This window comes from Podarcis cretensis, assembly GCF_951804945.1.
Source record: "Podarcis cretensis genome assembly, chromosome: 8".
Classification (NCBI taxonomy): domain Eukaryota; kingdom Metazoa; phylum Chordata; class Lepidosauria; order Squamata; family Lacertidae; genus Podarcis; species Podarcis cretensis.
Genome location: NC_137177.1, coordinates 40,297,417 through 40,309,862, shown reverse-complemented (window position 1 = coordinate 40,309,862; position 12,446 = coordinate 40,297,417). Strand labels below are relative to the sequence as shown.

Sequence of the window (12,446 nt, the reverse complement as noted above, 5' to 3'; positions counted from 1 at the left end):
GGGGAGTGAGGAATAACATGGGGAATGAGGTCTATTCTATTTGGCTTGTTCCTGCTCTGCATAAACCAGACCATCTCTTGGCTATGCTAGAGTGTGATGAAGAGATGCTAGGCAGTCTTTACACCAGGCAGATTCTGAAGTAACAGGTGCACATCCATGCTCTGATGTAAATAGTGGCTATATTTCCCCGTCTTATTCCTATATTGTATAAGATGTTTCTAGATCTGAATACCATATTGGATTAGTTTGACAAGAGTACCTTCCTTGTCCCTACTTATCAGTGCTGGATCAGACTCTGTGTTGTCCTTTCTCACAAGCCTACAGGAAAATTAGAGCCACTTTGTCTATTTGTCCAAAGCCGCCTAAGCTTCCTTTTTTTGTATCCCAGCAGAAGTGGGGGGAGTGGAGGACAAGGGCAGCTTTCTGAACTTGGCTCTGTGGAGAAAGGCAGAAGCAGAACTTTCTGAGGAAGGAGGGAGCCATTATTCCTTTGTCCAGCTACAGGTTTCACTTCAGCCTCTCCATCACAAATGGAAGCTACAGCTAAGATCAAAATAGTGATAATAACTATTAGTATTATTATTATTATAACCCTCCCTCTGTGCTTTTTTTTTTAATCTGCTTCTGCTGTTCTTCATTGCTTCCAGCATCTTCCCCAACCTGGCTACTTCAGTTTGCAATGCTGCAAAGCAGGAGTTTCCAAACTGCTCCATTGACCACCAGTGGTCTGCAAGCTTCATTCAGGTGGTCCGTGGCATGTCCACATAAAATGCTCATATTGATTTTTATTGCTTTCTTTATTTCTTACACTGCATTACAATTTGAATTCCATGGAAAACAAATTGTATTTCGATAGAATGCAATATAAGAAACAAAAGGAGCAAAAAAAACCCCATGCTGTTTTAAAAATATGCAACACTTAAACACACCACATTACAATTACTACAATAGGCAGGAAAGACGTGAAGTGGTCTGCCAAGACCCTTGGCCATTTTCGAGTGGATTATGGAGAACAGACTGGGAGACTTTTGGCCCTCTAGATGGCACTGCACTACAAATCCCAACAGCCAGCATGTGGCGGGATGATGGGAGTTGCCGGTCAACAACACCCGGAGGGCTCCACCACGCAGGTTCCTTATCCCTGCTACCCAAAGCTCCCAGCTCCAACCCGCGGCAACTCTAGGCCTGGTTGTGACAGGACTTTGTCTTCCTGAAACCCCGGAGAGCCGCTGCTGCGAGTCAGCGGAGGCTATAGTTGACTGACTCGGCCCAAGGCCGCCGGTTCTGTTTCTTGCCTCTGAGAGGGCGCGGTTAGGCCTCAAGAACTACGACTCCCAGCATGCCGCGCGTACAGGGGAGGGCGCCGCTGCAGCTGCCGCCGCCATGTGATTCTCGTCAGCTGAGCAGCCGGTGTGGAAGAAGGTAGGTAAGCAGGGTTGCGGCAGGCAAGGAGGCTGCAGGGCCGCTCCTGGCGAGCCTTCTTCGCCCCCACCCCGGGCTGAAGGCGTCCTTCCTTGCAAGCAGAAAGCTAGCTTGCCAGGGAGGCGAAGGGGCCGCCGCTGCGGTAGCGGCAAGCGCACCTATGGGGGTGGCCGCGGGGGGCGGGATCCCCTCCATCATCCACTTTGGAGTAGAAACTCCGGCTCCCCGGCCCGCTGGAGGGAGCCGGCCAGCCACGATTTGAATGGGCTGAGCAGCTAAAGGGGTTGCAGGGTGTCTCCTTCCCGGCCCCGAGATCATTAAGCCCACAGCTTGCAATGGCCTGCCGGCTCCCTGTCTAGCCCTTCGCCTCTCCCTGCTGTGGGTGAGTCGGGGTGAGGCGGCTTCTCTGCGCTCTGAAACTCGCTGAGCGACCTTGGCTCGGATGTCATCTCTTAGCATTGCCTGCCCTACAGGACTGTTGTGAGGATTAAATGGAGGGGAGGGGAGGACGCTACCTTGAATCCCTTGGAGGAAAGTTGAGCCTAAAATGTAACTCACAAGTGAACACATTAGGGAGAGCTTTGTGGATAATTTTTCTCTTCTAGTGAGTTTCTCTGCCATATGCCTAGGCCTGTAAGATTTTGAATCCAAGGCTCCCACCAAGCCTAGTCACTGGCCTGTCAGTGTTGGCTCTGAAGCTTTTCTGCTCAGATTTGTGTCTGTTATCTGCCAGAAATAATAGAAGGAAACATCTGACACTCATAATTTTCCATTTAAAACTTGCTGGCAGAGAGGAAGAGAGGTAAAGGGGGATGGATTCATTAAAATAATGTTTGTGGTAATCCTCACAGGATTGCTAAACAGTTTCTTACTGTGAAGAAATGAAATGAAGAAATGAAAATTAAAATGTGTTATACAGTACCCAGGTATGAGAGAAGTAACTGAAGGAGAGGTTACAGTATAGTACCATAACGTCAGATGAAGAATTGGATGAGCTTCAAATGCTTCAAAGGAAATGTGGAATTGGCTACAGAAACATATTCAAAAATCATAGTTCGAATCTTAAAGAATCAGCCAGGATAACTGCTACAGGTTGTAGAGAAATGGGTGAAGATCCTACCATTTATTTATTTGTAGCATCCCATTTCAACCACTCCTTGTTTTTGTTATGTATTTTTTTAAAAAAAATATGCTTTTTAGAAAAAAAATCACTTAATTTTAAAAAAAATTGAAGTGGGGTGATTAAATAATTATCAATATCCAAGTCACTTGGATTTCTTTAATTGTGAATCTTATCTAGAATGTTGTATAATGATGGAAGATTTTTCTGACACCTACACTAGTTTGTTAATCTTGGGGGGAAGGGGGGTTTAAATTTAAACAGAACAAATTACTCACTCCTGCTCCTCAGAGATTTTAATTCCCCTTGCTGATTACCAAAAAAACCACACGCTTCTGTATGGCTGATTGAGGAGTTGAGGACTAAACTAGGTGATGTAAGCAAATAATTTTTTAAAATGGTTTTACCGCAACAGTGGATATGCAATAGAAATTATGGGGCTTGGGAGGAGCAAAACTGATTTTTTCACCAGTTGAGAAATCTTTCAGCTCCACCCTATGGTTTTGTGGTCCCCCCCCCCCCCAGAAATCCAATTCTAAACTTTGCCCAGCATGAGCAAAACAGGTTTTTTGCTGAGTTGTAGAGGGAAGTGCTTATGCAGCTGGTTTCTCTAGCAGCCCACAAAAGAGGATAAGCAGCAATGGAAGACCTCTTCAGCTTTTCTTGTTTTAGCCATTGCAAAGGGATATTTGGGTGCTGAGCGCTTGGAGCTTGGTGCCTTGGGAGCTGGGCCACAGGTATGCTAGGGCCAAATTTTGAATCTTTGTGAAGATGGTACTGAGCGGGAATGGCTTCCTGGGTCACCACTTTGGATTCTGAGCTCTTAGCAGTTACTGCATGCTTTAAAAATCACGATGCCCAGAAATGAGTTTTTTAATGTTCCCCTCCTGTATGGGTTTTGAGGTCTTCTGTGAGCAGGGGCCTGTATTTCCTCTCCATCTGCTCAGAGCTGACTCTTTCCTTTGGTTTCTTCTAGGGCCATATGACCCACCAAACTGCGAGCATCTCTGCTTGTGACATTATTCTGAGCTCAGGCATGTCTCTTCTATATGCCCCACATCCATGCCTATCAGGATAACGCTTGGTCTTCTCGGAGGCTGGGGGGATGCAAAGTGCGGTTCGTTGGATACAGATTAGCCTGCCACTGAGTGGCCCTTTCCAGCAGAGGAGATGTCTGAAGGCCACTTGGGGATCAACACCGAATATGGTGACTGGGAATGGAGTGCGGATGCTGGCGAGAGGGCCCGGCTGCTGCAGAGCCCCAATGTGGAGACAGGGCCCAAGGGCAATGAAGAGCGTGGACCTGCTGCAACCTCAAAGCTGGGAGCTGTCTTCATTGTTGTGAACGCAGCCCTGGGTGCCGGCCTCCTGAACTTCCCAGCAGCCTTCAGCATGGCAGGCGGAGTGGCTGCAGGAATCACACTGCAGATGGTGAAAGCAGGGAGGGTGTGGGGATGAGGGAAAACGTGTGGGCGGTGGGAAAGGATCCATTTGGGAATGTGCAGAGTGTGCTGGTGGTGTTTCTCATTTGGCCTGGTTGGAGCACAGCTTGATGTGGGCGGCTGTGAAGGTCTTGTGACGGTCACCAACTTGGATGGCTTTGAAAGAGAACTGGGCAAATTCGCAGAGAAGTCTTTCAGTGGCTGCTAGGAACCATAGCTATGCTCTGCCTCCACTGCTGGAGGCAGCAATGCTTCTAAATCTGGAAGCCACAGGTGGGGAGAGTGCTCTTGTGCTTGGGTTCTACTTACAGGTGAGAACAGGATGCTGGACCAGATGGGCTCCCCTTGACTTGAACTAGCAGGTTCTTATGCTCTTAAAAGTATTTTTAAAAATAAACTTGCAGCTATAGAATGTCCAGAAATTTGCCATGGGGACAATGTAGCCTTCCCCAAGTAGGTGCCCTCCAGATGTTTTGGACTGCATCTCACATCAGCCCAAGCATCATAACACCAGTGCTGGCTGGCAAGCCAGGTTGGCAGCAGGTTGGAAAGCTAGAATAAATTAAACTATGTATGGAGCAGGAGAGAGCAGTAAAGCAAGACAGGAAATGAGTAAAGAAAAATATGCCCAGAGCTTTTTACTGTTTTCAGTTTGCCTGCTGGCGCCTGCCACTCATCTCATGGTACCATTCTTCCCTTTTCTGCTGCAGTGCATGTTGGTTTTCATCATTGGCGGCCTGGTCATCCTGGCCTACTGCTCCCAGGCTAGCAATGAGCGCACCTACCAGGAGGTGGTGTGGGCCGTGTGTGGCAAAGTCACTGGGGTGCTGTGCGAGGTGGCCATTGCTGTCTACACCTTTGGCACCTGCATCGCCTTCCTCATCATCATTGGAGATCAGCAGGACAAGAGTGAGTACTGCTGGGAAAGGAGGAGGCCTGTTTGGGCTTTTATGCCCTTCCCTCTTTGTCAAAATTCATTTCATTTTGAAATTTTATTGGGAAGACAAGGTTTGATTGAGCTCCATTGGGGTTTGACATATACTCGGCCTTCTGTTTTTGGTACTGTAAGAGGCTTGAAGCTGCGCCCCCCTCCTTTGTTTTGTGCAGCTTGCAGAGAGAACAAGAGGTGTACAATCTTCTAGAGCTTCCAACTGCCTGTTTTTGGCTCTGGCTTCATCCACCATGGCTGCAGCTCCTGATTTACTTTTTCTATAGGTCAGGTGTTGGAACCTGTGACTCTCCAGATGCTGCTAAACTCCAACTCCCACCAGCCCCTGTAGCCAATGGCCAGGGGTGATGATAAAGAGTTGTAGTTCAGTAACATATGGACAGCTAAAGGTTCTTTCCACACTAGGAAACTCACAGAGAATTATGCCACAAGAGGAGGTCCTGTTTCCTTTGTGGAGGGCATACTCTGTAGCCTTCAGAGGAATTACAGCCTGGGGGGCTATATAGAATAACTGCCTGTGCTGTTTTTCAGTATACAGAATACTTTAAGTTTCTTTACAGCATTTTGCCCTCACAACCGCTCTGTGTGGTGAGCAAGGCTGCGAGAGGATGGCTTGCGCCCAGGCCACCAACTGAACTTTATGGCTAATGCCCACCCACAACATTCACACTATACTGCCACACAAATACATTGAATAGTTGGGCACCAGCTGCCTGTTCAGACTCCTGCCTGTGAGTTTCTTGGCAAGTGTGCCACTGACCACTGGGGGGGGGGGGGCTTGCACGTAGCAAAAGGCGCTCAGCTCCCCTGTCTCAGTAATTGTGCTCTTGAATTAGGCCACCCTTGCTGGGGAGCAGGGAGGGCTGTGCTGACTCCTGGGCTTGCCTCTTGCTGGCGGTGTCTGCAGAGTGATGAAAAGGGTTTCTGCCAGCGTTGCCTTCATAGCGTCATGAATCACAGGGTCACAGGGAGCTACCATTAACCTGGTGCCCTCCAGATAGTTTGAACTTCAACTTCCATCATCTCTGACCATTGGCCATGCTGGCTTTGACTGATAGGACTCGTAGCTCCCAAAGTCTGGCGACTGGTGTAGTCCAGTGCAAGAAATCCAGAGCTTCTCTTGCCTGGGTCCTGGTGTTCTGTACAGCTTTCTATAACACAAAATTTCCCCTTAGTTCCATGCCAGTTGCTTTGTGTTTCCTTGGACATAAGAGGTTCAAGTCTCTCTGAGAGTCTTTTTTTTATGTAGCTGTGCACTGGCCTTTGAGCTTTGACTTCCCTCTGCCTGGTAGATTGGGCCCAGAGGATGATTGCAGTCTCTCTTTGTCTAGTAATTGCAGCATTAATGAAGGACTCTACAGGGGCAGAGAGCGGCCACTGGTACACAGACCGCAAGTTCACCATCAGCATCACGGCCTTCTTGCTCATCCTTCCCCTCTCAGTGCCCAAGGAGATTGGCTTCCAGAAATACGCCAGGTAAGCACAGGCCAGTTCTCAGCTGGCACATATCTTGGCAAATGCTCCTCAGCCACTGCTGCCAACCAGGGTCCTCATGAGATGAAAGTGTGAGGGTGGCAAACAGGCCGTGCCTCTGTGTTGCTTGCCAGGATGTGTTGCTTGAGTGAAAGACTAGGTGCCATTGAACTGCTCTGTCAAGGGCAGGTCTAGATGCAAAAGGTGGGTGTTGGCATCTCAAGATGATCCTTGGAAGGAGATAGCAGCAGCGGCAGCAGCTCCATCACCTGTCCCACTCTCTCTCTTTCTCACAGCTGCTTGAGTGTTGTCGGGACCTGGTACGTCACAGCCATCATAATCATCAAATACATTTGGCCTGATGAGAACATCCCAGAGGAAATTACAACGAGGTATGTGGGAGTGATGCTCCTTCAGAAAGAGGTGGCGCCTTCTTGAGTTGCCTCCCTTCCTGTCTTTGTTTTCTGCAGTGGAGAGACCTGACCATTTAATTACTAGACTACCCAGTCAAGAGTCTCCAGTTAGCTTTTAACTATCAATATAAAAAAGCTTTTTATTTCTGAGGTGGGCACTGTATCTGCACTCTCTTTAAGCTGCTGAGAGGCACATCCCGTTCCTCTGACCTTTGGCCATCCTTATGCTGGAGACCCATCCAGTTCTCCCCTGCTCAGGACTTGACGACTTGCAACTATCAGTCAATGGGGAAACTTGAAAGGCAGAGGGGAAGAAGGATGCATTAACCCATCCTTTCCCAACCCGATGCCTTCCAGATGTTTGGATTTCAGTGGCTGGGCTGGCTAGGGCTGATGGGAGTTGTAGTCCAAAACATCTGGAGGGCATCAGATTGAGAAAGGCTGTGTTCGTGAGTGGAAGGGTTCCAGTTTAGGCATTGTCTGTGAATATAGAGATGTGCATTTTAAGGTAGATTCATTTCATTGGAAGTGCCTCTCCTGCATTAATTTTGACTGTCTGAGTTAAAACTAGATCCTGCCTATCAGTTCTTGACACGTTACTCCCCTCAGGCGAGGGGTTTTTTCAATTCTGAGTAAATGCTGATGGTAGACATTTGCTGAACCACACCCTGAACTAACATGTGCGTTCCTCTTTGCAGCCCCTCCTCTTGGATGTCTGTCTTCAATGCCATGCCCACCATTTGCTTTGGCTTCCAGGTGAGGCTTGTCTGAAGGCCCCCGGCAGGTGTGGGCACATTGAGGGCAAAAAAAGTCCACCTCTCTCTGTGTCTCTATAACCAGGCCTTTGGCTGATTAAGCATTCTATGGCCTTTAAAGTGTGTTGGGGGGAGGGAGCAGATATTGGTATTTGTTTTAGTATATATTTTGTGTTCTCATTTTGTATTTTTATTTTGTGAGCTGCCCTGTGATCAGATGAAGTGCAGCATACACATTTAATTAGTAATAATAATTGTACCAAGTAAAAGCACAGTGAACCACCCAACTCAATATTTTCTATGCTAGCTTGATGCCCTCCAGACTGGCAGGGTCTCTCTGGGGTTTCATTCAGGGGTCTTTCTCAGCTCTATTTGGAGACACGGGGGGTGCAATGGGATGGGGAGAGAGACAGAACAATCAATCTAAACCCTGACCTTTGTTTCAAGTTTAATTCATTTTTATCTTGGATGAAACTGTAGTGTTTTCTTTTCTATGGTGTTTATGGTATGTAGCCTTGTGTTTTTCTGTCCGTTTTTTATAAGTAGGATGTGATATCCTAAGTACACTAGCTTCAACCTCTTGCAAGAAAGGTTGAATAAGGTGTGAACAGACAGACAAAAGCTTTTGAGGTGCTCATATGGAGCCTGCGCGCCCTTCTCCAGATGAGGGATAAGGGGAAATGGATTACTGTAGAATACAAATACAGCTGTCCTAGGAAAAGTTAAGATGGAATTTGGTTCAGAAAGCATTTAAAAAGGGATAATGTGAGTTACGTGGGTCCTGGAATGAGGCAGAGGTGGTTCTTATCCTTCAACCGTCTTAAGGGAAAATCAAAGGCCCTGTTATTGCATCCTCCCTCCAGATGTTCATGGCACCAGGCTGGTCAAGGCTACTTTTTGCTGAATTTGTTGACTGGCTGTTTGGTCTCCAGCTGTGAAAACATATGTGTGGAAAAACTGCACTAGCCCAAAGAACAAGTCTGGGAGAAGGATCTCCTGTGCAAGTAATCACAAAGGCTGATCAGAAAACTTGCATCCTCCTCTTCCACACCTAACAACCCTTTCCTATTCCTCTTCTCCCTGGCAGTGCCACGTCAGTAGCGTGCCCGTCTTCCACAGCATGAAGCAACCAGAGGTGAAGCCATGGGGGGCCGTTGTGACAGCAGCCATGGTCATCGCTCTTTTTGTCTACACGGGCACAGGTAGGCGGGATGAAAAAAGAGGAAGCGTTCAATCGCCTCTTCTGAGCCACAAAAGGGAGACTGATCTCCCTTCTTTCTTCTTCATCTTCTTCTCTTCCTCTTCCTCCTCCTCCTGTTTCCTGCCAGGAGTCTGTGGATACTTGACGTTTGGGTCCAGTGTGGAACAGGATGTGCTCATGTCCTACCCCTCCAACGACATCCCAGTCGCCATTGCCCGGGTTTCCATCATCGTCTGCGTTCTCACTTCCTACCCGATCCTGCATTTCTGTGGCCGGTGAGCGTGGAGCGGGAGGGGTTGGTGGGGCTGGCTGGCGTGAGCCTCTCCTGCTGCTGTGCAGTCCTTGCTTGGGGTGTTGCAGTGGCAGAGGGCAACCCCTAACTCCTCCTTTTGTCTTGGCTTCCTGCCCAGGGCTGTGCTGGAAGGCCTCTGGCTGCGCTACAAGGGGGAGGCGGTTGAAGAAGACGTCGTGCGGGAGAGGAGGCGGCGCCTCTTGCAGACGGTCAGCTGGTTCCTCCTCACCCTCCTCCTGGCCTTGTTCATTCCTGACATTGGCAAAGTCATCTCTCTCATTGGGGGCCTGGCTGCCTGCTTCATCTTTGTTTTCCCAGGTAGTTTTCCCTGGCTGACTGTGTGTAACAGGGGGGCTCTTATTCTGCTTTTGGTGGGGCGATCTGAAGCTGAGGCTGTGAGCAGGGACCCATGGAGGTGCCTCTCCCAGCTTGATTTCCCTGATGAGTCAAGGTGCTCCCACTCCAGGGTCCCTGCCCAATGGCAGGGGGAGTTTTTCAGGCAGAAGGATACAGAGAGGCAGAGAAGCACTTGCCCTCAGGCTGGGGAGTCTCGCTTAGGAGGGGAAATCAGGACAGAGGGACTCAGAAGACCTCAGTTCACTTCTGCTTTTAGCAGAGCAGATGGCTCCTTTGGAACTTTATTTGGTGGTCTTTACTACCAGCCTGGCTCACCTCGCCTCGCAGGTACCTGCTCTGGATAGGCCAGAATATTCCCCTAGCCAGAATTCTCTTTCTCTATAAGTTCAGCCTGAGTTGCCACCCTTCCCACACCCACTTCCTTTGGATAAATTAGCAATTGATTGTTAGCCCACACAACCAACTTTCTTCTGCACAGTGACTTTTCTGCAGCCACCTCAGTGGTGGATCTTCTTTCACTAAAATGTTCAAGACATACTTCCTTTGCACACCAACAAGAACCTGATATTGCTCAAAACTGTTGAACGTAACACTGGCTTTGTTAGAACTGTTCATTGTTCTGAGATCTAGATGGCTGCAAAAAAAATGCCTTGGTGGTTCCTTCTGCTGCTTTTTTCCTTCACCGTTTTCCTCCGCTCCTTCCTTGCCAGGACTCTGCCTCATCCACACCAAGCTCTCCGAAATACAAGAGGCCAGACCAGCCGGGTAAGAGCTGTGCTTCTTCTTTGCTGCCTCCTCTTGCCCAGTTCATCCATGTGGGGTCAGTGGTTATGGAATCATGTGTGCTTCATGCCAGTCTCCCCTCTTTTATCCATAGCTGGTGGGCGATGGTGAGCTACGGCGTCTTCATGGTTATCCTTGGAGCATTTATCTTTGGACAGACAACTACCAACGCTATCTTTATGGATCTCAAGAAGTGATCCCTACAACTGCCCTCGGAGGGTGCCTTTCCTCCTCTGGATTCTTGAATTCCAATTTTTAGGAATGTCTCGTGTCGGCAGGAGGCAACCGTTCCCTCCACTCTCCCCCGGTGATTGTGCTACTCCTGTTTTGTTTGTTGGGAGCCTCTTCCGAGACTTTGATTTCCATTTTCTTTCCCATTTTCTTCTTGATAGATCAGTCAAGTCCCCACAGGGCCACTTGCTGTGCATGCAGCTTCACACTCTGAACACAAACTGAATTCCTCTTTGCCTTTTGGGACATCGCTCTCAAAAAGGACTCTCCTTTTGCCCTTGCCTTCCACACACGTGTGTAAGAGGACCCAGGCCATTCACTACACAACTTCTGCTCTATATTTATGTGCCCAGGGGGCTCATCTTTGTATCATGACCAGTGATGTAGCAAAGGTCATGTGGTTGATAATGACATGACTGCACAGTGTGAACTACAGCTTAATTACTTTAAGGCAGCCTTCTCCAGCCTGGTGACTGGTTTGGATGACAACTCCCATCAGCCCCAGCTAGTACGGCCGTATGATGTTGGGACAGATGGGAGTTTCCCTCTGAAACATTTGGTAGGCACCCTGTTGGTAAAGGCTGGCCTGTGGACTTGGTGCTTATTGAGGAAGTTATTTGTTTTTATATTGTTGCTATCCTTTTACTTTTTATATTTGAAAATGAAAACTGAGGGAAAAGATCCTTGAGTTTTAGATACACATACATTGGAAAAGGGAATATTTGACTACATTTGAGGGCATTTCCTTGGCATCAAATTCACACAGGTCCTTCCTTCCTGTCACCTGACTACTTCCTTCCCCTCCTTTCTGGTGAGATTCACCAGATTCAGATGCCGCATGAACAAACTCTATTCCTTTGCTGGGCGGTGTCTCTGCTCCATCCAATCATGTTTTAACCCACAGTATTCATTTGGTTCTCAGTTGTCAGAGACCTATTTCCTTTTATGTTTTCATTTGATTAAGTTGATGCCAGATTCTGGGGCTGTATCACAGGTTTGCCTTGTGTGGGGGAACCTGTAGCCGCCCCCCAGATGCTCTCATCGGCCTGTGCAACCAGCCAGGCCCAAGTGTCAGGGATGATGATGTACTCTGTTAGTACAGCGACATCTCAGGGCCACACCTTCTGTTGCAGGATCCCATTCGTATCTGTTCCAATGTGGCATTTTGTAGCATGTTCTGATGTTTACAAAGCAGATTTTTAGAAGGTCTCTATGTCCTGGCAGATGGGGCTAAAGTCCAGGCTCTCTCTCAATGTCAATTATACACTAATTTTGAAGATTTTTTTTTGGGGGGGAGGTGCAACACACCCTCCCAGCCCCCATTTCAAATCTTGTGTGCCAGGGTGGGCGGTGGTGGTGAAGTTTGGGTTTTAATGGGACAATGTCACCATGGAAATAAGAATTAAAAAGGAAAATTCCAACTTCTGGGTTGCTTGTGCTTTGATTCCTGCCCATTAATGCAGATCCAGTTCTAGGTGGCTTCATAGCTTGGTTCTCCTGCAGAGGGACAGAGAAGCCCAAAACTCCCTTACCCACCTTCACCTTCTTCCTTGCAGGAACCATCTCTTTGTCAAACTGCCAGCTATTGAGCAACCCTTCCCAGCTTCTCTTTTGCTCATTGAGTGATGCAGCATAGTTGGAGCAAAATAGTTTTGCCCCTCTCCAAGATCTGGAAAGTGGAGAGAGAGAAGACAGTTTCTAGTGGCAGCACTAGGGAAACTGGTGTGGGCCATCCATGCAGGGTAACATTGACTTACAGTTTCTGTTTATCTAATCTTTATGAAACAAATTGCATTTGATTAATGTTTGCATAACATATTCCTATACATAACCAGATCCTTTGCTGCAGGCCCTTTAATTTCATATCTGTTTTTATGTTCCGCCTTTCTGCACAGAACTCTGTGGGTCATGATCACAAGAACCACTGTTTAGAAAGTCAGTACAAAGAAAAATAAAACCAGTCAAAGTCACCAGCAGAAATGCTACTAAAATGCGAGAGCTGGAGCAG

General features: G+C 48.0%; 1 protein-coding gene and 1 long non-coding RNA gene across 5 annotated transcripts in view; one reads left to right on the top strand and one right to left on the bottom strand.

The window, feature by feature from the left end:
- LOC307222925 overlaps positions 1–12,446 on the bottom strand; it is a 51,173-nt gene that overhangs the window by 2,148 nt on the left and 36,579 nt on the right. The window lies entirely within an intron of this gene.
- Positions 1,112–11,859, top strand: SLC38A7 (solute carrier family 38 member 7). 4 transcript variants are annotated; one of them, XM_079989266.1, is made up of 11 exons: positions 1,112–1,422; positions 3,519–3,973; positions 4,695–4,893; positions 6,265–6,409; positions 6,703–6,798; positions 7,518–7,575; positions 8,662–8,776; positions 8,903–9,050; positions 9,186–9,385; positions 10,135–10,189; positions 10,302–11,859. In XM_079989266.1, the coding sequence occupies exons 2-11, from the start codon at positions 3,713–3,715 to the stop codon at positions 10,402–10,404; spliced, it is 1,380 nt and encodes a 459-aa protein (XP_079845392.1). In that variant the 5' UTR covers positions 1,112–1,422; positions 3,519–3,712; the 3' UTR covers positions 10,405–11,859. The 4 variants fall into 4 exon arrangements, with proteins under 4 accessions (XP_079845392.1, XP_079845391.1, XP_079845393.1 ...); XM_079989265.1 differs by lacking the exon at positions 1,112–1,422 and adding an exon at positions 1,440–1,804; XM_079989267.1 differs by lacking the exon at positions 1,112–1,422 and adding an exon at positions 2,969–3,279.

What these genes read in the sequence shown, in the direction of transcription:
- SLC38A7 (XM_079989266.1), top strand. Translation starts at nt 3,713, where the DNA reads ATGTCTGAAGGCCACTTGGGGATCAACACCGAATATGGTGACTGGGAA. An exon ending in TGGAGATCAGCAGGACAAGA is followed by an intron (nt 4,894 to 6,264) that starts GTGAGTACTGCT and finishes CTCTTTGTCTAG; the next exon opens with TAATTGCAGCATTAATGAAG. An exon ending in ATCCTGCATTTCTGTGGCCG is followed by an intron (nt 9,051 to 9,185) that starts GTGAGCGTGGAG and finishes CTTCCTGCCCAG; the next exon opens with GGCTGTGCTGGAAGGCCTCT.